At 32.7% G+C, this 24,714-nt stretch overlaps 2 protein-coding genes and 1 long non-coding RNA gene across 4 annotated transcripts; all 3 read left to right on the top strand.

The window, feature by feature from the left end:
- Window positions 1-3,710: 3,710 nt before the first annotated feature.
- LOC112417471 (uncharacterized) lies at window positions 3,711-7,504 on the top strand. Its single transcript, XR_003007950.2, has 5 exons — window positions 3,711-4,122; window positions 4,538-4,659; window positions 4,931-5,023; window positions 5,496-5,588; window positions 7,086-7,504. It is a non-coding gene; the product is annotated as an uncharacterized lncRNA (long non-coding RNA).
- Window positions 7,505-13,918: 6,414 nt separating this feature from the next.
- Window positions 13,919-16,010, top strand: LOC11412398 (ras-related protein RABA6b). The gene is made up of 2 exons (XM_024773240.2): window positions 13,919-14,240; window positions 15,409-16,010. Exons 1-2 carry the CDS (start codon window positions 14,017-14,019, stop codon window positions 15,839-15,841), a joined length of 657 nt encoding a protein of 218 aa, XP_024629008.1. The 5' UTR covers window positions 13,919-14,016; the 3' UTR covers window positions 15,842-16,010.
- An 854-nt stretch (window positions 16,011-16,864) lies between these two features.
- LOC11417029 (golgin candidate 2) lies at window positions 16,865-24,303 on the top strand. 2 transcript variants are annotated; one of them, XM_024773238.2, is made up of 10 exons: window positions 16,865-17,104; window positions 17,179-18,210; window positions 18,521-18,631; window positions 18,773-18,832; window positions 19,335-19,392; window positions 20,866-20,918; window positions 21,145-21,234; window positions 22,810-22,935; window positions 23,235-23,282; window positions 23,371-24,303. In XM_024773238.2, exons 1-10 carry the CDS (start codon window positions 17,051-17,053, stop codon window positions 23,743-23,745), a joined length of 2,007 nt encoding a protein of 668 aa, XP_024629006.1. In that variant the 5' UTR covers window positions 16,865-17,050; the 3' UTR covers window positions 23,746-24,303. The 2 variants fall into 2 exon arrangements, with proteins under 2 accessions (XP_024629006.1, XP_003631094.1); XM_003631046.4 differs by having other exon boundaries at window positions 16,869-17,104; window positions 23,374-23,972.
- Window positions 24,304-24,714: the final 411 nt, after the last annotated feature.

Below are 24,714 nucleotides of genomic sequence, written 5' to 3'. Positions count from 1 at the left end.
ATGTTGAACCAAAACCTTAAGTCATCAGATATATGAGTCATCTCATTTATATTTTGTTCAACACATACTTTTGCATTCAACGTAGAACTTTAACTCACACTTGACATATTAAAATCTCTCCCTTAAGTGTGAGACTCTCTGCGGCTATGATATAGAGACATAGCCAAATAAGGCCAGAAGGAAGCACAACATAGCCAAATAACCATATTAGACTAAGAGAAACTAGACAAGTGAGATTAACATCACAACTTCATCAAAATTCTAAAGGCATTTGATATAAAGGTCGCCTCACTTATATATTTTCCACTCTCTAATATTGCATCAAATCTAGAACTTTAACTGATATAACACATATTAACATCTATTAATTTACGTGTCAGACTCTCCGCGTTAGTGATTTAGTAACATAGCCAAATAAAATCAGATGAATTCATTTCATAGTAAAAAAGGTTGGTTGATGGTGATTTAATGGATGGAGGTTTATTTTCTTTTAGTTCATGAGAAGTTATAAAATAAATTAGAAAAGGAAAGAAGATAAAAAATAATTTGAACATAAGAGAAACAATAAGAGGAAAATATGTACTATGTTTTATCGGTGAGAGTATATAATAGTCTGAGTTATCGATAATTATATGGTTTTGTTGAAGAAGTTGAATATTTTTGGATTATTATTACCAAAAAGTATGACTTCGTTAAAAAAAACATCACATCATTTTAAAATATCTAATAAACATGTATTTTGTAAAGTCATCATAACTCATTTGTATTTTCCATTGTCACACCCCGAAAGACTAGACGTAAAGGAATTAGAAATAGTAGAGGCCGAATACAAAAATATAATGAAAGGTAATGACATCCAACAACAAAGTTTTACAGAAAAAAAAGGTTAATTAAATAAATATTCCATATAAATATGATTTTTTTTAGTCCGTAGAAATAAATCACATTTTTAATCGTTGTAACATTTTACTTTGAACTTTTTATGGACCAAAATTGTTGACGGAAAATTTTATAGTGACTAAAAATGCTGACGGAAAAATTTTACAAGGACCAAAATGTGCGATTTATTTTGGTAGGAATTAAAAATGAAATTCTTGATATTTATAGAGACATTTTAGTTAATTAACTCTACAAAAAATAGCAAATGACATCCAAACACTGACAAAATAGTTCATCAAAATGTTGGATCTACAAAGGAAGCCTACAATTGGTCGAAATATTATATTATGTTAATAGCAATCACACAAGTGAGACTGACCCCACATATGCACTTAAAATGTCTAATAGAATAGTGCTATCAACACTCTCTTTTGAATACTCTCTCCTATACCCCCTCTCTTATTGATTTAAATCATTGCAGATCTACACTTTGGAAATAGAACTCGCATAAAGTGGTGAGACATACATTGATTTTATCCAATAAAATAGTGAGTGCTAAAGAGAGTGTGTGCAAAAGTGAGTGTTACTAGCATTCAACATTTATTTTTTCAACTCAGCATAACGCGTCTACAATTTTATAATCTATAAAATAATAAAGATTGACTAAAAAATAGCATAAAACTGAATGTCATCCAAAAACAAAAATTTTATATAAAAATATTAAACAAAGGATATCTAAAAGACTAAAATTAACAAAATAGTTTATCATAATGTTGTTACTTTCAGGGGAGTATAAACTGAGTTGAACAATCACATTACGTTAAGAGAACCCATAAAAGAGAAAAGAACACCACATGTTCATTTTTTGTCAAAAAAAAAAAAACACCACATGTTCATTTAAAACCTTAAAGCATTATGTATATGAGTCATCTCACTTATATTTTTCTTACCACCTACTCACTCATATATGACAAATTAACTTCTCTCTTAAATGTGAGACTCCCTACATCTGTAATCTGGTAACATAACCAAATAAAGTCATATTGAGTCACAACATGATAAAAAAAGATACCTCGAGAGTGATTTTATGAAGTGATGTTTCTATTCCTCTCATTCATGAGTATAAAGAAATTAAACCAGAAAAAAAAATAAGATGAAAAAGATATTTTAACTTGAGAGAAATGGTTAGGAAAAAACTAAAGAGTGGGTGCTTTGACCGTGAGAGTATATGAAATATTGTTCGTTGCAGGTAATTTTGTGAGTTTGTTGAAGAATTTGGAATAATTAATATACCACAAATTAGACTCAATTAAAAAATTGCAACACCAATTTAAAATTTTAAATAAGCATGTATTTTGTCAACTTAACAAAACACATGTGCATTTTTCCACTGTAAAGTTCTACCAAAGACCAAAAGTAAAGGAATTTAAAATAAGGGAGGTTGAATAAAATAATAGCATGAAAACGAATGATTTCCAATAACTAAAATTAAAAATACAAAAATTAAATAAATGAGATCTAAAAGCTAACAAAACAATTCATCTAAATTTCGGGACTTCTAGGGGATCCTACCTTGAGCTTTATCGCCACATTAGACTAAGAGACGATACACAAGTGAAATTGATATCCTTTCATCTCGCTTATATGTTGTCCAAAACCTACCCTTCGATCCAATATAAATTTTTAACTCACACTTGACACATTTATTCCTCTTATTCAGATTTGCAACTCTTTGTATCCATAATTATGTGATATAGTTAAATAAGATCAAAGGAAGATGTAATATGTTTAAAAAAGTTCGTTTGTGATGGTTTCATTGCAAGATGTTTATGCTCCTTTCTTAATGTTGTGAGTTTTGGGGGATCCTATATTGAGTTTGATCATCACGTTAGATTAAAAGAAACCACACAAGTGAGTTTGACACCACATCTTCACCTTAAACCTTAAGTCATTAATATATGAGTTATATCACTTATATGTTGTTCAACATCTATAAGTTGGTCCCGCTCCTCATTCACAATAAACACTAGCACCCACAACAACCTAGTAAAAAAAACTCATAAATTCCTTCCTATTTACCCAAATCTCTAACTATGTTTTCTTGATACTTTTAAAAGAAAGTTCTTGCTAATTTGTATCTTAAGGGCGCATGTTAAGCAACCCAAAAAGAACAACTTTACATTAGAAAAAAAAAAAGTTAATTATTAAAAAGTTTAAGCAACCCAAAAAGAACAACTTTACATTAGAAAAAAAAAGTTAATTATTAAAAAGTTGAATGCACGACTTTTAATACGTATATTTCTATAATGAGTTCATTAACATGTGTCTTTAGGGACACAAGTTAACATTTACTTCAAAAAAATCGTGAAAATTTGTGGATGCTGATCTTGTATGGATATAGTCACTTGGAGCGAAGTTTAATGGCCAAGATTTTAGTGTTTTCTCCGAACTTAACAACAAAACAATAAAACAAACCAACAGAACAAAAAACAAAACCCAAAATAAAGTAAGTAATTAGAGAATGCAAAAAAACACCGATGCTGCAACGAGTCAGTTTGGATTTAGATCTGACTTTTGTTGTTGTTGGGTGACCTTGTTTTTGAACACTTTCACTACTAAGAAACTTATTGAATTCATTATTTATGGACGAAAGGAAAAATGTAACTAGGTTATCTTTCTTACTAAAGTTTGTCTGGTCAAGCTATTAGTAACCCTAATTCTTAACCTAATATTTTCCCTCCAATTAATTTTGGCCATTGATTTCAATCAAAAACACATCTCAGCTGTTGATTATTATTTATGGCACTTGCAACTCCGGTCATTATTGCTATTTGTTATTTCCAAAATCTCTTTTGTTATTCCAAGTTTCCAACACATATATGGCAGTGAACCATGCTATCTCTTTCTCACTCACTTCAAGAACTTTCCCATGTAAGAGAACACCGAACCCTCAGAAAAAAAAAGAACACCGAACCCTTTTCTATCTCCTCCTTCCTCTCATTTACCCCAAAATGTCACCATCGACTTTCCCATCTCATCACTCCCCTTCACCTATTCCCTCCGTTACGTCTTCACCCTCGCCGTCATCGAATCTACCGGCACCTTCTGCGCCAGAAGCTTCATTTGTTCTTCTCCGTGTGCCAGATCGATGAGCGTGATATGACTTTGTGGTTTTGAAGTTAATTCACGGTTTTGGAGATTCAATTTCAATTTTGATTTGATTTCAACTTTGCTTCCAATCAGGTACTTCCGTTTTTCTCTCTAATGCTGTAAATATTTCACAAATCATTCTCCAATATTGCTGCTTATAGTTTTCTTTTCTTTTTCATATTTTTATTCTGTTTTGCTTCCAATTATGTGGTTCCTTTTTATCTTTACCTCCCTTATTTTAGGTTCTTTTTAGGTGTGATTGAGACATTGAGTCAAATTGTGGAATTTGATGGATAGATTGATAGAAATATTGTTTATGTTGTTCAAAATAAGCACCAATCTAGACTATGACTTACAATTTTTGTTTGCTTAATGTCCGTCTCTTCAAAAGTCACAACAGGATATTTAGCTACTGATTTGTTGACATTGATTATGTCTTGGTTTGAGATATTGTTATTGTTACTATGTTAAAATAGAAGGTACTGATTTGTTGTTATGTAAATTTCAGTTTTCATTGAGCATGCCAAATGGAATCCATGATTTTGGTTTGTTTGCTTCAAACCAAAATCATGGAGCTTATACTGGAGAATGATTTGCATAACTTCTTCACTATGGTTTGGAGCTTATCAGGTTATCCTCTATAACTTTAGGTTTGTGAATCAATTATTTGTGACACAAACACCTAAATTAAGCATCAATTATTTGCGAGCAGTATATGAAGTTTATTTTCCTAACATTGATTGTATACATCCTGGTGGTAGGCAGCAACAAATAATGATATGACTTTAAGGGATGACATTATTTATTCCTTAATGTTTTTCTATTTATATTTGTTTGTTCTTACAAGTCATTTATTTTTTAAAGGTTTGATTCCTAATTAAATTGCATTCTTCTGATGTAGTCATCATATTATCGGATGGATCGATGATGCTGATGGAATGTGGTGCAAAGGATTAGGGATGCAAGGTTCATTGGTTCCTTAACGGATATCCATGTAAGAATTTTTATTTGACATCTTTTTTAATTGTGATTCAAGAACTTTGTTTGGATTTGTTTTGGTATCTTCAATGTATGTTGTTCAAATCTGAATCGAAGGACAAATAATAGGTTGCTTCATATATAAACATTGCTGCCTGTGAGAGTTTTTTTCCTGTGTATTGTTTGTTTTTTCCTGTTTATTGTTTGTTGTTTGATAGCAATAATGTAGTTGAATAGAGTTCTCATTAATCATACTGTTATGAAATAAAGGACTAATTATGGTCGAGATTCAAGAATGCCGCAATTTAGAATTTTTTTTTCTTCTTTTTTCGAAATACTGATCGTTATTTAGTGGTGACGTCAGTAGTCATTTGTAACTGACTAAATGAATTTTTAAGATCTTCAGTTGTACTGCATTAACTTTGTTTCTTTTACTCATCACAACCAAATAGCATGACATTATAATGAATAATACTGCCTATTTGCAGGTTTGAAAACAAACAAGGAAGTGTATGAGTATGTGGGTATGAGATGTTTAGTGCAAAACTATTGACATTGGTCACTTTGGACAGAGGAGCTAGGTACGTGAAGTTGGATGTACAAGAGTTTATGTGTTACTATAATGAATCGTTTTTAGTCAAAAGATTGCATTGTTTACTTTCCCTGGTTTATATATCTATCACTATGTTTCTCTTATTTAATTATAGTACTTGACCGTGTTGGATTTGCTTATCTTTGAATAATTATAATTTTTTACAAACAAAAATCTTGAGGCGATCCGTAAATGTCGCAATTTCAAGATGTTTTGCGGCATGCGGGACTGGACTAGGTGATCATGTTTTTGGTCATCTTTGCAGGTTTCACCTTTCCAATAGTTCGATATTGATTAGCTTTTGGTTAATTTGAACTCAGCAACATGGTCATAAATTATCAATGTCTGATTTTGATGCCATTGAAAAAACTTGGTTATAAGGAGGGTATTTGTTGTAAGGAGAGAATCTAATGCATGAATGCAGTAATATCAGAGTAACCATCAAAGTATTTTGGCACAATGTGAGAGTTCAGAGGACATGGATTTGAGTTGAAATGTATTGCATGATTGTTTTGCTTTTTCTTATGCATATGCATGCATGTTTGTATATTATAGACATAGTTTCTGTTTTGGTGATTAGGAGTGAAATATTTTTCATTGTTCTTTACAGTTTAATGTATATCTAATTAGCTATAAGATTAAAACAAATTAAAGTATATGAAAATTCATTCATGAAGTAATTTTCCTTTCAACTTGCATTAGAATTTAAGGAGTCTTTTTTAGACTAAAGCAATCATTTGAAACTTTTGAATGTCATTGACCATACTCCTTTAGGCCTTTTTTAGCCGCTAAAATTTTTCAATGTCATTGGTCTTTATTTCGATAAGTTTATTCTATGTTGACACATGTGAAATTGATTGAAGACTTTTCTGGTGTGTTAGAAATCTATATTTACTTTGCGAATTCATTTTTTCAAGCCACCTCAAAAAAATTTCTCTCTAAAAGGGTGTTCTAGGAAGTTTGATGTATAGTGTAAGAAACATATTTTGTTATTTTACTTTGCATCTGAGTAAGCTTATATATTCTATTTATAGCTTTGTTGTGGTCTACAATCTTATTCAGAAAATCTTTGTTGGAGGGAGGGAGGAGTCACTGTCATAGTATCACCCTAAAATAATTTTATAAAAACACATTGACATGGAAAATGATTGGTCAATATTAATTGATTCACATTTTTAGCATTCATTATTAAGTCACTTATACAAAAAATCTATTAATGACTCAATTCTTTTGCATCTTTGGACTATGAAAATGCATCAGAGAGCAACACCAATGTCATTTTGCTGCCATATATATGTTTTTCCCGTAGCATTAGTATTTTTATGTTCACAAGCATCCTAATATTTCTTTGTTTAGTCTCACTAGCTCCCTATCATCTTCATCTTTGTTTTACAATCCTTTTCTGTTATTTTGATTCTATTCTAATAAGCAGCCTTGCTTTTTGTTTGTTGAATTGTGGTTTCATGTTCAATCTTACCTCATGCAGGTTTGGAAGATTGTGAGATGAAGATATGGCTAAAATTTGAGACGATACCTAATGTTTTAGTTGATAGTAGCATGTAAAATGCGGGACTATGTTCAATCTTTTATACAATTCATCTGGATTTTACAATGCAAGGATTTTACATTGCAAATTAAATGGAAGCTTTGATAAGATTCTAAATGTCCTTGAGGTGCATGTTAGGATGATTTTGTTTACAATATTGTAACTGCATTAAGTTATTTTTTAAAAGTGTGATAGGTTTGAAAACATTGGTACCAATCAAGATGATGATGATACTAATGTAACGTCAAAAGGTGTATGTTTTATGTATGATTTCCAAAAGAAAATTGATGAGAAGATGTTTATAATAAGATGTTGTAAATGAGTGATAATCCTTGCCTCTGTCAAATTCATCTTTTAAACCTTTGTTGTCTTTGTATAATTAGTTGTGATGTCTTTAATTGAGTACTCATTGGCATCTATGCTTTTTGGGGAAAAAAATATATTTATGTGCACCTACAGATATCATAGTTTTTATTCAATCAATGACAAAATATACTTGCAACTGCTATTCAAAAAGAAAGAACATGATCTCAAATGATATCAATACATTATTTTAAATAATTCCTTATAATTATGTTATCATTTTATATTAGTTTTTCCAAGCTATTGTTATCAGGGGATTGGAGAAGCATGCGACAAATTGCTTTGTTTTTGATGGAAGTGTATAAAACAATAACATGAACATTGTATTATTTCAAAAAATGTAGTGTGATTTCAGTTAAAAAGATGGATTTTTTAACATGTAATGAATTAAATATAAATTTTTTTAAAAGTCAAATTTTCAAGATTATATTAATGAAAGTTTGTATCTAATGATGAAATTTTGACCTACTTTTTTGCGGAGGAACTTTGTATAATGTTCTAAACAAGTATGTAAAAATTTAAAAGTTTAAGTACAATTAAACAAATTTTAATTTTACAAGGACTAAAAGTATGTTGGTCCCTGTTAAATTAAAATTTGTATAATTATACTTAAACTTTTATATTTTAAAATGATTTTTAATAGACATGTTAAGAACATTATAATAATTTCTTTTACAAAAAATTAGAATTTTTTATCATGTAATGAATTAAATATATTTTTTTTAAACGCCAAAAATTACATTTAATTCTAACGAAAATTTGGATCTAAAAATAAAATTTTATTTGAAATTATTGTGGAGGAACATTTTATAATGTTTTAAACAAGTATATAAAAAAACATTAAAAATTTTAAAATTTTAAGCATAATTAAACAAATTTTAATTTAACAGAGACCAAAATCTGTCAAAAATATTTATGACTAAAAATGAAATTTGATATATTTATAGGGACTAAAAACTTATTAACTCTTTATTTTATTGTGTATCAATTTATTCCGGCTCATAAGACCCGTGCGGCGCACGGGTCGGCGTTCTAGTTTCTCTTCATTAAGATGTGGGTATTGGGGTTTTTAATTAGGTCCAATTATTGTCACTACTAAAAAACCTATTCTTTTTTTTTGGACGAAAGGAAAAAGTTAACTAGGGTTATGTTCTCTTCATTAGAACGTGGGTATTGGGGTGTATAATTAGGTCCAATTACTGTTAACGAGCATGGTCATATAATGAAAATTGTTGTTTTCACTTCAAAAAATAACACACATAAAAATAGGTTTGTTTTTACAATGGAGAACAAAAACTTAATTACACAAACCTGTTAGAGAAAATTGTTGTTCATTGAGTATAAAAAATAGTATTTAAGATTGTAATGGATGAACAAAAATGAATTTCATTTGGACCTTTGGTAGAAGATTAAAGAATGTTCATGAGTAGTACTTGCTGAAACGTGAAGACAAATTTAGTTGCAGTTGGTGAGAATAATCATGCGGTGTAGGGTGGGTTCTACATCTAGAGAGAGGTTCTCTCCCTTCTCTCTAGAATTTCCATTCGCCCCTTCCTAACTTAGCTTTGCTAGGGTTAGCCTCTCCCTAGTGCCGCTCAGCCTCCGGCTAGGTTTGTTTGTCCTCCTACGAGAGGAGAGTGTTTCCCCTGTTTACCTCATCCTCTCTTCGTCTTTCATGGGTGATCTAGTCTTGTTGCTTGACCTCCATCTCTCCTCTTCTCAAGACAACTTCCATTTCCTCTATTTTTATTGGTAAAAAATAATAGGAAGAGAATAAAAATATGATGTGAGTATGAGATAGAAAATTATCAAAAAGTTGTTGCAAATTGGTCGTACAAATATCATTTCTCTTTTGAATGTAGTGATTTAGTTTATCATCCATAAAGTTCAATAATATAGACTAGATCCACGATCATATGCTCTGAATATATTTAAATACGACACATGTTCTAATTGATAAAAATTTCATAATTACATGAGGCAAGTTTCACCGAGACATATTTATCTCCCATTGACAAGCAAACTAATAAATTGGGGATAGTCAGAGAAGCAACAATGTTATAAATAAATCTCGACTCAAGTGAGAATACTTTGTTATTGTGAGAAAGGAGAATAATTGATAACAGGCATTAAATATAAATGTGAGTATGAGTAAACGATGCAACCGATAGTCACATTAGGGGTTTGTATTGCATCCCTCCCTTATACAATTGATTCATATCATCATGTATTTGTAGGAGGTATCTGAATTTGGGCGGAAATGAATCCGCAATAGCGATGACTTTCAGAGGTTGTGCAACGATTTGAAAAAAGTCGGAGAGACGAAATCATGAAGCATTAATGTCGTCCCTGCTCTTGGGCTCATTTGTTCTGAAAAAATTACTCAAAAATAGTAAAAGTTATTTCAAATTCATTCATTGTAAATTAAAACAATAAATTTTTTAAAAACAAATATCTCATAAATGATTTTTATGAGAAGCTATTCATAATAACTTCTTTTAAGGCTGTGTTTGGTAACACAAAAAAGCTAGCTTATAGCTTGTTGAACAAGCTTATAAGCTTGTCTTGATAGAATGAGATGTGTTTGGTAAAAAGCTTTTTTCATTAGCTTATAGCGTTTTTTGAAAAGCTATTTCAAGTAGCTTTTGAGCTTTTAACTTTTAGCTTTTTATATTTTCTTCCAATTTTAACCTTTTGTTCATTTTATTTTATTGTTTTTAATTAAAAAAACTAACCACTTTCTAATGTAACCGCTCATGTTCGTCTTAATAAAAAAAACAAAAATAATTGCTCACGTTTTAGCATTCAGCAATAGTATATATGAGTTTTTAATTTTTCTTGTTTAATTTTTTTTTACCTTACTCTTAATTCATATAATAAATAATTTTATATAAAATTTACCATAAATAGTGAAGCAAGTTTAGTTAAAATAAATTTATAAAATAAATTTGTTAAATAAAAAATGTCAATTAAATTCATAAATATGTTTATCATTTTAGAGATTAAATAAATTTAAATATTTAAAAAGAAATACATTAAATAATAAAAATTATATATGAGTTATACAAAAATTAAACAAACATGTCCTTTTATGTCATTTAATATTTATCAGTCACTTCAACAGCTAATTTTACCAAACACTTTTAATTTTAATAAGTTAGCTTTTCAGCTATAAGCTACCAGTTATCAGCCATCAGCTATAAGCTAGTTTTTCAGCTATCAGCTAGCTTATAGCTTATTTTTACCAAACACACCCTAAGCCTTTTTTGTAATTATTTAAAAGAAAAAACTGTAGAAATTATTTGGTGTTATTTGATTCTTCTAACAATTAGGTTGTGTTTGATAACACAAAAAAGCTAGCTTATAACTTTTTGTACTAGCTTATAGGTTTGTTTTGATAGAATGAGACATGTTTGGTAAAAAGCTTTTCTCATTAGCTTATAACGTTTTTTGAAAAGCTATTTCAAGTAGCTTTTGAGATTATAACTTTTTATACTTTCTTCCAATTTTAACCTTATTAAATTAATTTTTTTTTTAATAAACAAAACTACCCACGTCTACCACGTTTGAATTCAATTTTTTTTTTTTTGGTGATTTCACTTTCTTTTAGTGAACGCTTTATATCACTTTTTTTAGGGGAAATTTTTTAGGTTTTTTCTAGATTACCTTTGAAGAATGGTGGGTAATTTACCCACTAACCAATGAAAATGAGCAATTTATTGGTGGGGTCAAGATAGTTCATGGATACCACTTAAAAATGTGCTTATGTGGCTAATGTGTATTGGTTGGGGTAAATTATCCACCATTCTTTTATGGGTATCCTAGTTGTCACCTATTTTTTAATGTCATCTCACCCGTTATACTTTTGCTGTTCACTTTATTTTAGTTTACAATAAATAGTAAAGCAATTTTAATTAAACAAAATTCATCAAAAAAAAATGTCAAATTGAAGTCATAAAGTAAATTTATTATTTTGTCGATGAAAATAATGAAAAATAAATACATTAAGTAAAAAATATTATATGTATAATTTATGAGAAAAAAAAACGTCCTTTTATGTCATTTTATATTTATCAATCACTTCAACAGCTAATTTTACCAAACATTTTAATTTAAATAAGCTAACTTTTTAGCTATAAGTTATCAACTATCCGTAGGCATGGCAACAAAACCCAAACCCGCAGTTACCTGTCTGAGCCAAAACCAATTTGACGGGTTTTCCCCGTTTTGACTGAGTTTGAGTATGGGTATGAGTTTTCCCTGATTTCAAAACACGGGTATGGGACGGGTAATGGGTATATAGGTACCCACCCCGAACCCATATCCATACCCGTCCCAAATGTAAAAAATTAATTTATGTTGATATGTTATGTTATTTTGTTTGATAATTATCATGTTAATAAAAACTACCATTGATATTTAAAGGATCAACTAAATCATTCCGTCTAACAAATGTTAAAGTGAACATATTGTTGGATAATGTATTACAACATTGCTCTTGGGGATGCAAAAAAACTTCTATTTTTTATTAAAAAAAATTATTCGATACGGGGATGTGGTGGGGATATCCAAACCCGTCGGGGACGGGGATGTGATTCAATATCTCATTCCCGTTGGATATGAGTAGGGTAACGGGTAAGTACATGAGAATCGGATATGGGGACGGGGAAGGTAAAACCCGTCCCCACCCCGCCCCATTGCCATGCCTAACTATCCGCCATTAGCTATCAGCTAGCTTTTCAGCTATCAGTTAGCTTATAACTTATTTTTATCAAACACACCCTTAAGCTCTTTATCTTTGCTTAACAAAGTAAAAAAGATAGTAGCCCCGAAGGGTTTATGCCATTCCTACCTTTTAATTTCCTTCCAATATGGTTTGGTTATTTATTTTCCTATTGATTTAATTTATTTTTCAAAGTAATAAAAAAGCAATTGTATTTTCTTATCTTTTGTTGTCTTCTCTATTCATTTAAGGTATTTCATGACTTCCTTTATTCCCCCTATTTTAATTGATGTTTTAAGTTTTTCTTTAGTTTTTGGAGGCTTCCTTTTGGCGAGGCTCACTGATAATAGGGGGGTTCTTCCCTCCCAGGCCTTATGATGATCATGGGAGTGTAACTTTTAACGCCCTCTCCCGATCATAGAAACTACTTCTAATTGTCTAATCTTAAATCTGTTGCTTTTCCAAGGTATTATTCATTTTACATCTGTTGTAAGCATTCATCGTTTTATCCTTAATTAACAAGTGCTTGGGTAGATTGAGAAGAGTGAGGGTTTATAAACTACCTTTAACCTCGATTTTCAATCAATGGTAAACTTCTTGGTGTACAAGTATATCATCTAATGTCGAGGTTAAGGAGTTATAGAGCATACCATCCCTCAAGTATGATTTTTGTTCCTACATACGGTGTCAATGATCCGGTGTGGATCTAGAACAATAACCATAATTTATAAAGCACATGCGAGTACGGTGGTTTGACCTTTTTGACAACGGGTGGTGTAATGATAAGAATTCAAACAGTCGAGTCAACAAGATTCCGAGGGGTAGTAAATATGATGTGTACTTTGGTTCTCGGAGAATGAAGTTTTTATATAGTCGAGCCATTGAGGAGAAATTGTGAGAAAGTCAATTAAAGACGTCTTGCTAAACGCGTGAATCTCTTCATGAAAAGAAAATCAACGCATGATATTTATCATGAGGTCGATGACCCTTTGCGGGACGTTCTTCGTGTTTCATTGGACATTCAGAATGGAATTTGAGTTTGGATGGGTCTTGGCATAGATCAAAACACATTTATATTATGATACATAAGAAATGAGTAAAAGAAGAGGATAAAGGTTATGAATGATAAAAATGAGTAAAAGAGAAAAAACAAAATTTTCTTTAAAGAAATATCTTTTGTTAAGTAATTACTTGCTTTTCCTGTTACCCTACAGTGACCAAATCATCATATCCGATAATCACCTCTTATACAAACTAGATCTTTATTGCTAATTGTATCATTACGTTGGCAACCAACCACAAACATAAATGATCACATGTAATTAGTCTATTCTAATTCCAAAGAAAAGATAATTTGGAATCATCACCCCTTTCTAATTTTTTTATCAACCTTGAGACGCCTATAATCTAAGATTCTAAACAGTGTAATTTGATAACCAATTATGTTCATTGATGTGTGCACATAAATAGTAGGGAAAAGACAGCCAATCCTAGAATGCCACATAAGCATGAAAATGCCAATTTTTCCAATTGAAGGTTGGCTCTATTCATTTATGTATGTCTTTATCGATGTAAATTAAAACACTCAATGCCCTCGAAAAATCATTATCAAAGAGTTAGTTGTTTATATATGTGTAGTGCCCCATATTCCTTTTAGTTATATAAATAAATAAGACCATCACCTTTGCACCCTATTTTCACTTTCTTCGCTCACTGTCTTTGGAACTTATTGTATTTGAGTATCTTCAAAAGAAAGATATATATATATATATATATATATTATTAATGGATCAGGATGCAATATTTGATGAAGAGTGTGATTACTTGTTCAAGGCAGTGCTGATTGGTGACTCTGGAGTTGGGAAATCAAATCTGCTTTCAAGGTTTGCAAAAGATGAATTCAGGTTGGATTCAAAACCAACCATAGGAGTTGAATTTGCTTACAGAAACATCAAGGTCAGAGATAAACTCATCAAAGCTCAAATATGGGACACTGCCGGCCAAGAAAGGTGTCTCTCTCTCTCTTAATTTGTTCTTTTAATGTTGTTTTGATCATATATAATATCTTGGTTGTTCCAATGATGAACGAAATCCATAATTTCTGAATAAAATTATAATTAAGTTTGTTGTTGTTGAGGGAATCAATACTGTTCTTTTGTTTTGTTTTGTTTTCCAAATGGTGTTTGAATTTCAAAGTGGGGTTTGCGTAACCTGGAAGAATGAATATTCATCTTTTTCTTGTTAAGTTAATTAGATAGATAGGGTGGTGGGAAGAAGAATATTTTAGCATTTTTATAACTGCACTGCACAGTTAATCCGTGATGATAATTTGACAATTATATTTATAAGAGTGAATGCCAATTGAATTGAATTACGTGCTGGAACACTGCTTATTTCTTTCAAAAACTTAAGGCTGAATTGCTTAATCTCTTTATTGGAAAGTGGAACCTCACCTTAATTTCCTCCTTTGATGTGGGTGCTTCTTGTACCTTTTTCCCAACTTACTACTTTTAAGCTTTCTTTTTATAAATAAATAAATTGGAGAATGTTAATGTTTCAAAATTATTATTTTTTTATTAAAAAAAAAGCTTTTTCTTTGCAATCCATAAAAATAATTGCACTATTTTTGCGTTTGTGTACAATTTCCTTTATCTTTTAGTTTTCTTTTCCTTGCACTTTCATCATGAGAAAAGCAGATGATTCTCAGCTGAGTTGACTAATGAATATGTTAAATGAGTAGGATTCACTCTTGGTAGCATAAGTGTATAAATCAAGTTTTCTCTTTTAATTTTTCCATCATGTAATGTAATGCAATCTTAAATGAATAGCGTAACTATTGGGCAACGCGGGTCCATGAAATGGATGTGAGGTGGTGAAGGTTTTGGTAGCCAACAATTACATATTTCTAATCTAATCATATAAAACATAGTTTATTCCATGGAGTTATTAGAGGTGTGAATTATTATTGTCTCTCTTATAAACTACATTTTCAATTTTCAGAGCAAAATCCTATAGTAGTATAAAATATTTATTAGACCTCATACTTAGTCCTTTATGTGTCGTCATGAAATATTTGTTAGACTCATGTCGGTCGAGTTCTAGCCATAACCAATATACTCAGCCCATCAAACCATTGCTCTAACAAATATATTGATTAATTAATTAATTGTGTGGCAGGTTTAGAGCTATCACAAGTTCGTATTATAGAGGAGCCTTGGGAGCACTGCTAGTGTATGACATAACGAGGCGATCAAGTTATGAGAGTGTAGGCAGATGGTTAGTGGAGCTACGGGAGTTTGGCGGCGAAGAGATGGTAGTTATTCTAGTTGGAAACAAATGTGATCTTGGTGAATCAAGAGAAGTTGAGGAAGAAGAAGCAAAAAGGTTTGCAGAGGCAGAAGGGTTGTGTTTTATGGAAACCTCTGCTCTGAAGAATCTGAACGTTGAGCAAGTGTTCTTACAAATGATCACAACTATTTTTGACATAACAAACCAGAGAAGTTTGGATGCCAAAATGGATGAGACACCAATTAATCATCTTTCCAATGGGAAAGAGATTCATATAGCTGATGAAGTTACCGCAACTAAACAGGCTCCTTGTTGTTCGTGATGAAACGGTCACCATGATGATTTTGTCCTATTCTCTTTGATATAAGTGATGATTACACTTATTTTTTATATCATACATGAATTTTTTATTATCACATCACATGCTATAGAGAGATTTTGTAGAAAGCCTTGGAGAAGAAAAAGGTTATAAATGCTTACATTATAACGATCAAGTATATGTATGAGGGAATTTCGACTAGTGTGAGGACGCATGATGGGGCTTTTGACGATTTTTATATAACAATAGGATTGCATTAAGGGTCAATCCTAAACTCTTACCGACGATGTACAAAAGTAGATGTACAAATCATCGCATTCAAGATAAGTGGTTGACAGGTCCGTCCCTATAAAACTGGAGGCTCGGCTCTCGTAATAAAAATAGGCCCCTACTAAAAAAACACTCGTATAATGGTTATTAGCCACCAAAATTAAAATTAGCAATTATTTTTACTAAAGACCTGCTTGTTAATGGAAATAGATGATAAAAAATTCAAAATATATAGTAGTTTTCTACATTCATAAATAACTCTGAAATGCATTTTAAATTGTAACGGCCTAGTAGTTGTGTATGTAACTGAGACTTTTATATTTGGTTCAAATTCACATAAATGCTCAGGTTGAACCTCAAGACCGATGACTCAAGTGCATTATATTTTACTACTAATCTATTCCAAGATATCTATTGATTTTTTATATACCTAACATTTTTTAGTGCTATATTAATTTTCTTTTTTGAGGCTCCTAAGATTGCGAGGCCCGGTACCGTAGCTCACCTTGCACATGTCAAGGGCCAGGTCTGGTGGTTGAGATGGAGAAGAGTCTCATGTATTTTATGTGATAAAAAAGTATTGCTTAAGTTGAACGAAAAATTATGTCGAAGAAAAGTCAATGTTTGTATGACGCAAAGAAGTTGTTGTTGGGTTGGATGAATGACAGCATTGAAGAGCATTTTTAAGAATTTTGAGGGACGTATAAACAATTGAAGGGGGGTCTATCTATAGATCGAATTTGGTCAGAACAGAACAGAACACCCAGCAAAGCAAACCTAATCCAAAGACCCGTTAATTAGTTGGTGTTGGGGTGAGACTAAGTGGGGCCCATAATTAAAAGAGTAAAAAACACGTGTCACTCTTCATCATCATCTTCTTCTTCCTAACTAACAGAAAGAAAAAAATCAGCGTTTCCTTCTATTATCAAATCAAACAAAACCATGGCGAATTGGATCTCTTCCAAACTTAAAGCCGCCGAGAACATTCTCCATCAGGCAAGTCCGTCCATTTTCCATCAATCATTTTCCTATTTTCTTATTTAATTTCTAATTTTATTTTAACGGTTCAGATCGATCAACAAGCGGCAGATTCGCTTCGTAAGAACAACGAGAGGCTTCAATTAGAGGAACAATCCAGTAGTATTGATGCTCCTCCCAAACCAGGTGTCCCTCTCAAGGATCAATTCAAGAAGAAGAAGAAGAATAACAATAATGGAAAACTGCACAGTGATCCCCTTAAAACTAAAACTACTACTGCACTACCCAAATCATCTAACCCTCCTCCTACCATTTCAGATGGTGATTGGACTCAACTTCTTAGTTCACCTTCTGCTTCTAACTCTTTGCCTGCACCTCGTATTTTAAGGCAAAATAGTAAGAAACTCAATAGTTTATCCGTTTCTGATATCAAGAGGAATCACAAAACTTCTTCAACATCTTTGCAGAGGTTAGACTCTCTTAAAGGAGATAATTTTATTGCCAAATCTAGTGATGATGGCAAGGAATCTACCTCTTCCGCTTCCACTGATAGGCAGTCAAATTTAGAAGAATCTGAAACTGACGCTAAATCTACCAGAGGACATTTATCTGTTAGTAATAACACTTCTGATAAGCCTTTGGCTGAGACCAAGGAAGATCATGTGCACCCATTAAATAACATAGATTTTTCTTCACCACCATTACTTCTGGAAGAGGACATAAATTTCGTTGCAGAGGCAATACCAGTAACGGGGGTTGATAAAGTCCGTGAAGCCAAGTTCCCTGTAGATGTTGGCTGTCAACTGAAAACTGTTATAAAAGGGAGGCGTGAGCTTAATTCAATGTCTGGCAATTCAACATCTAATGATTTGAAAACTGTTTCTTCTATGCCAATTGATGGAAGTTCTGATTCAGATACAGACTCCGGTTCAACATCTGATTCTGAAAGTGAACATGAGAGGGTAGAAAGGAGAAAGAAGAGAGAAAGGATCCTAGCTGAGAGAGCAGCGGCAAAAGCAATCAATGTTATCAAGGAAAAGGAGAATATGGTGGCCAAATTAGAGGGAGAGAAAGAAAGTCTAGAGAAAATACTTGAGGAGCGAGCTAAACAACAAGCACAAGAGGTAACTTTTAACTTATATTTTTGTTTTCTCTTTTAATTTTTGTTTTATACTGGTTATGCTCAGCAGGATGTTTAGTGTGGGATATGGATAATCTTGTAGATATTTGTGGAATGTATTTTCCTGCTTAATGTTCTCAGTGATTTGGTTAAAAAAACAATAACCCTTATCAAGTTTTCACTGTTTGAGAACTTCTCCTAATAGGATGACTTTACTTTGAAATTAATCACGATCTAGATCACTGTTTTGGGTGACACCTGATCTTTTTGACGTGTTGGTCACATATTTAATCCTGTTTTTCCCTGTCCCTCAGGCTTCGCAGCTTCAGAGCACTATGATGGAAACAATGGAAGCTGTTGAGTTGGAAAAGCAAAAACATAATAATACCAGAATGGAAATTCTTACACGTTTAGCTAAACTGGAGGTATGTTGATTCAACGTTTTTAAGGCATTTGTTTGTAATGTATAGCTTAAAGCACACATGGCAAATACTTTTTTCATGATATTCTAGTTTTGCAAATATCTAGATAAGCTTGTCACTGATAAATGTATGGATTGGTTGTAGACTGCTAATGCTGATCTTGCAAGATCCCTCACAGCTGTACAGTGGAACCTTGAAGTAGAGGTATTTTTAGATTCTAAGATTTCTTCCATCCACTTCTCACGATTCATAGAATACTAGATTTTTTGGCTGTAGTATTGATGAAATTCATAAATTATTGCATAAAAATAGACTTGTTACTACTTGGTACTTATCACAAAGATTTGGACTATATTCCTAATTGTGCGAAGATTAATGACTTCTTAAAAATAGCGACATAATATGATCAAACTGGCATCACAATTAAAGTCGATAACATCCAATTAACTGAAGAACTTATCTCCCTCGTCAACTCCGACACTCTCTGGAAAAATGTCCTAAATACTGCTGGAACTGAAAGTTTAAAAGTTGAATTGAATTGACATATCAACTCCCTAAAGATTTTGTGATTGCAAATGTAGCTTATTATAGAATTAGAATGAGAATCTTATATTGGAATCAAATTAACCAAACCCTTGTGCCATCCTCATATCTAGGTAAGAGTAGCAAATGACTATGTGTTGCTTATGATATGTTTTTGGATCAGGTCAAACAAGTTGCAGAACTCAGACAAAAAATGGCATCAAAAGAGTCTGTTCATGAAGGTACTGCCGCTTTGCAAAGTCATTGATTTGTTCTCTGAAACATTAGGGCGTGTTATCTTTGAGAAAATGTTTTTGTTTTTCTTATTTTTACTTTTTAATTACAAGAGTACCATATTGTTTTCATTCTTTTTGCTGTTTTCGATGATATGTAGAAAACAAAAATGTTATTTTCAGCGTTTCTGTATTAAATCTTTGAAAGCAGGAAACAAATTGAAAAGGTGGCCGTTGTGTAATTAAAAGTGAATACATAAAAGGAAAACATTTTTTTTCTCTCGAAGTAAACAGGCCAGTATATTTTATTTGAACCATTAATTGTGTCTTTTGATAGGACTCATCAGCTGCCATGGTTTATATACTTGTTTCATTTTAACTTGATCATATTTCAAACCTTAAGTATTAGTCTACGAGCTCTTAATAACAAAAAAGGTTGGAATAGCATAATGAGCATATGCACAACAATTACTTTAGGTACATTTAGTTACCGAAGAGAACAATGATAAACTGTTTGAACAAAATACGCGGTTAGTATGCAATTAAAGGACAGGCCATTTAGGTTTGAAGCAAACTTGTGTTAGGCTTCTATGGATTTTTCAGGAGCCACATTATTCGAATTTGGGTTAGGTCCAACTCACCCCAAAAGCTAGCTTGTATGGTGAGGATTGCTTGAGTTTTACATGGACTACTTTGACCTTTGGGATCTCAACACGCCCCTTAATGAGCACGAACAGATGCTGGTGAACCCAATAACAAATCCAGAACAGGCTTTGATATTGTAACTTGAGCTAGGCTAACTCAACCCCATAAGCCAGCCCAAGAGGTGAGGATATCCTAAGAACACACATCAACTAGGATTTCCCTTTCTCTGTTTGAGAATATCCTTGACTTGGCAAGGTTTTGGAAATGTCTTTTCTTCTGTAGATCCTGAACCATGGTAGTTTTGCTTATTAATTATTCATCACCAAAGATTTAATTATTATGTAGTGTTGGAAATTTCGCCTTAATTGCGGCATTTGGACTGCCTTAATTGCAGCCTCCAACACCTCCGTTATGCTGGGTGTGTGTGTGTGCGTGGGTGTGTGTGTGTGTGTGGGGGGGTTCCCGCGTTGTCCACACTTCAGGCCCATAGGGTCTGATTGTTAATTTTTTTTGTTGTTGGAAATTCCGCCTTAATTGCGGTTAGCCCCTAACTGCGGCATGTGAGCTGGCCTTCATTGTAGCCTTAATTGCAGTTAGCACCTTCGTTGTGTTGGGTGTGAGGGGGTGGGTTTTATCCCATATTGCGTAGAGATTTGCCAAGTATTTCTTATAAGTGATTTGCATATCTCATCATTCAAATCGGTTTTGTAATGATTGAGTTGGGGCCAACCCAAATTTTAAGATGTATCTTTGCAAATTAGTTATTTAGGGTACTGGAGTTGTTGAGATTATGTTGTGATGAGGGTCTGTTAATAGCTGATTCTTTAACTTTTGTAGAGCTCAGAAGGAGCTTGAGGAATCCTAATCAAACTGGAGCTTCACGAAATCAAGTAAGTTACTCTATTCTTTGCTGAAACTGGTATATTAACAGTTGACTTCTTTTGTTTACTCTTTCCCGAGCTGAGATTTTAAGAGGAAGTCTGTGGCATTTTCTTTTTGTTTGGCCACATATTCCCTTTTTTAAACTTTTTTTGTGAAGGACCCTTTCTTAAACTTACGCTCTCTTTCTTTTAGTATGATGTCCTTGACATCTGTTTATCTATGCTGATGCTGTAGCTAGCTTCAAAAGGAGTTGAGTTTGAACGAGAAATTCTTGAGGCAGAACACTCATTTATTAATGATAAAGTTGCACAATTACAGGAAAAGGTAAGCTTTTATATTCTTGTGTCCGCTATGTTCATTCATTTTCCATGAAGAGCTATGATATTTCGGATGCAACGTATTTCATTATTTTTGGTAAATTGTCAGTTTTTCTAGAAGTATAAAATTGGTGCCTCTGTTTCTTTTGCTGTAGTACTTTTTTTTACTATATTTTTTTATTATATTTTAGAAATTGAATGAGTCTTCTCTTTAATTAGTTAATTTTGTATATTCTAGTTTCATGCCAAATTCCAATTCTTAGAATTGTTGCATGTTCTGCATATTTTTCCATGCTTATAAAATTTACCGAACTATATCTTTTGTTAGCTATCCCCTTTTTGTGTTCACTTTTGACTTCATGTAAAACAGAAATGTTTTCCTTAGCCATGGCTTGTCCAAGGTAACACATGATAAAAGTGACTCACCAGTGAAGAACCATTGTCCATTAGATTTGAAAGTAAAATATTTAACGGTTGTGATATATTAAAGGCAACTTGAATGTAAATATTTACAAATACGTCGATCCCTCTGATAGTTTATAAAAGACAGAAAGAGAGGTTGTGCAAACCCCAAGTCTGCCTCCATCTGACGGTACCAGAGGTAAACAATGCACAGTCAAGGATGCCATCGCCCGGGTTGAAAGAGATTCTTGCCAAATCTGAGGAAAAGATCCGCAATATCGGAAACATTTGAGTTTTGAGGTTCTTACTTCTAAGGTGATGCATGAACCTCACTCTTGAAGCTTTGTGAACAAAGATAGTTTGGTCAACTTGCGAAGCTTCAATTTTCATGAACAAAGATTGCAATGCACCACACTTAATGATTATCAATACCCAACTTTGTAGATGCCCCAAATTTGAATAGTCAAAGGAAGCTGCCTGACTTGTCAAATAGCTTACTGATTTCAAATCGTGTTTTGACTAAGAATGGAGGGGACACGTTGGTAGAGGTGATGATTTGCTTGAGCGTGAACTGCAGGTCATACTGTCAGTTGTAATAGTTGCCAAGAGTGAACTGTCTCCAGCAAAGGGAAATTGAAGCTTGCTAGGGTGCTTTAATCAGGAATGTTTGGCAAAAAACGGGAAGAAAACTCGTCAAAACAGCCTAGAAATTCAGCTGGTGAAAGCATACAACTTGTTTGCGTTATTTGAAATGCAGAGGATTGACGTCCGCGGAGCTGTATACAAATGTACAAAATTTCAACCAAATGCAAAACACATTTACTCAAGTACTTCAAGAGTGAGGCACCTATCATGGTACCTCACTCTATAGACTTAACCGCTTGACCTTAACTGAATGTGAAAGAATCGTCATGTTAAAATCAATTATAAAGGCTTGCTACTTGTAATTAGTTTCAACCTTTAAGGGACCTTTTTAATTATGATTTTTAGGTCACTTTTCATTCAGACTCTGAATCTAATGTCTGGATATCGTATCTAAAAAATGTTGAAACTTTTCTTTATGGATTGCTAGTACTTGCTGTGTTACATATCCAACTTCATTAAGTTTTGCATTCAACTTGTCAAAGTCAATATGATTTCTCTTGGATATGAAGTTATTTAATACAGCTGCACATCACAGGCAAGGAAACTGGAAGCTGATATTGAAATGACAAGGAAGGAGATAGAAGAGCCAACGGAAGTTGAAGTTGAGCTCAAGCGTAGGCTCCATCAGATGACTGATCATTTAATACAGAAACAAGCTAAGGTGAGTCTTTCATACATCCAGTTAGATGTAATATTTTTGCAAATGCTCAAGAATCACTGTTTTAATTCAGGCTTGACCAGCCACTGGTCAGTCTTACGAAGCAACTGAACACATTAACAGTTTGTAAAAAACTTTCTTGGGATATAAAACAAGATTGATCAACATATTAGTCTGATATGGTTTTCAGAATCAAGCAGGTTAAAATGCAAATAATTGTTTTTGAAACAAATTCACCCAAACACATAATTGGGACTTGCTTCAGGCTCCTTTATGTTAAAAAAGTTTATTCGTGTCAACAGGTTGAATCACTCTCATCTGAGAAGGCAAGCCTTATATTTCGAATTGAGGTATGCTTTTTACCAAGGCAATGATACTTATTCTTGAAATCATGATATACTTGATTTTTTTTATTTATAATTTTCACGATTGACTCAGCAGGCAGTGTCGAGGTTGCTGGACGAGAACATGTCAGTCTCAGGTTCAACTGCTATGAATCCTGCCTCATCATCAAGTGACTTAGAATCTGGATTGTGGGAGCTCTCTAATTCAAAATTTAAGCCTATGCTAAAAGCCAGAATTCACTCTGGCAAGAAACAGCTGGGGTCATTGCTTCAACAAATAGATTATATTTTTGTGGCTGGTGCAGTTTTTCTGAAAAGGAACTCAACGGCAAAATTGTGGGCTTTGATTTACCTTGTTTGCCTTCATTTGTGGGTGATTTATATTCTGATGTCACATTCTAGCCCATCGGATGAGGGTAGATCTGGTGCCGTGATCTCATTGGAGAACATAAATAACACTGGAGTATGATTGTGTTGTGGTGTGTTATGGCTTATCATTTTCCTTGGCTTTTAAGTTGCCTTTAGTGCATTGGATATTATTTCTTACTCCGGTGTACATCAAGCACGCATAGTGGACATGTAGAGATGTTGCAAAGAACTTAACCATAACCAGAAATATATAATAATGATGAAGGAAAATACAGGATTTTGTCCCTTCTTATCTCAATGAATTCAATCTGACTTTGTGGAACTTAACTCGAGAACAGGTACTCCATCATAGAGGAATGTCCTGCTATATTTTCATTGAAGGTGTGATGTGAGTTTGAAATGATGATAAGGGATTCATGGGTATGTACAGCGTAGCAAGTTAGCAACAGATGCAACCACAGAATGAGCCTCTAGTCAGTAGCTTGGAGGGACAGGACAGAGTTGAGTGCACTGTTTTGACCTTGGCATTAATTAATAATAATCAAAGATACTGCGTGCAATTTCGTGATTGTTTTCTTTTGAATATGTGAAGAAAAAATAATTCATTTTTGGTATATATACAATTAATAATTAATAATCATTCATATCTGATTTTCTACAATGCATTCGAATCTTGCTGACTTTTTGCACAAGTAACATCATCTAAGTTTAACTGTTTCTTGGATTTTGTTCAACTTTTATTCGTGCGGTGGGTGATGCCTCGGTGAAAAGTCAAGAAACTGGATGAAATCAAAACTCATTTCCCCCCCAACATCCTCATGTTCGTCACATAGTACCCTCCATCACTTGACTTGTGTCACTACCACTGTCACCTTGCTTCATTTTTAAGGATGTATAGTATAACTGTCCTTGGTTAATAATACTATACATACGTAAAAAAAATAATTTCAAAATTAGATATTTGGTATATTTCATAGAAATACATTCTGATAATGATAAGTGTTAATTATTATTTCTACTAAAAAAATGTTCATTATTATGTTTAATTTAATTTTTTAGGAAGTAATAA

The sequence above is a fragment of the Medicago truncatula genome, chromosome 8 (genome assembly GCF_003473485.1).
Source record: "Medicago truncatula cultivar Jemalong A17 chromosome 8, MtrunA17r5.0-ANR, whole genome shotgun sequence".
Lineage (NCBI taxonomy): Eukaryota > Viridiplantae > Streptophyta > Magnoliopsida > Fabales > Fabaceae > Medicago > Medicago truncatula.
The sequence above is the reverse complement of the archived record's forward strand: the minus strand, read 5'-3'. Positions and strand labels throughout refer to the sequence as shown.

What these genes read in the sequence shown, in the direction of transcription:
- LOC11412398 (XM_024773240.2), top strand. Translation starts at nt 14,017, where the DNA reads ATGGATCAGGATGCAATATTTGATGAAGAGTGTGATTACTTGTTCAAG. An exon ending in GACACTGCCGGCCAAGAAAG is followed by an intron (nt 14,241 to 15,408) that starts GTGTCTCTCTCT and finishes ATTGTGTGGCAG; the next exon opens with GTTTAGAGCTATCACAAGTT.
- LOC11417029 (XM_024773238.2), top strand. Translation starts at nt 17,051, where the DNA reads ATGGCGAATTGGATCTCTTCCAAACTTAAAGCCGCCGAGAACATTCTC. An exon ending in CTGGAGCTTCACGAAATCAA is followed by an intron (nt 20,919 to 21,144) that starts GTAAGTTACTCT and finishes CTGATGCTGTAG; the next exon opens with CTAGCTTCAAAAGGAGTTGA. An exon ending in TTGCACAATTACAGGAAAAG is followed by an intron (nt 21,235 to 22,809) that starts GTAAGCTTTTAT and finishes TGCACATCACAG; the next exon opens with GCAAGGAAACTGGAAGCTGA.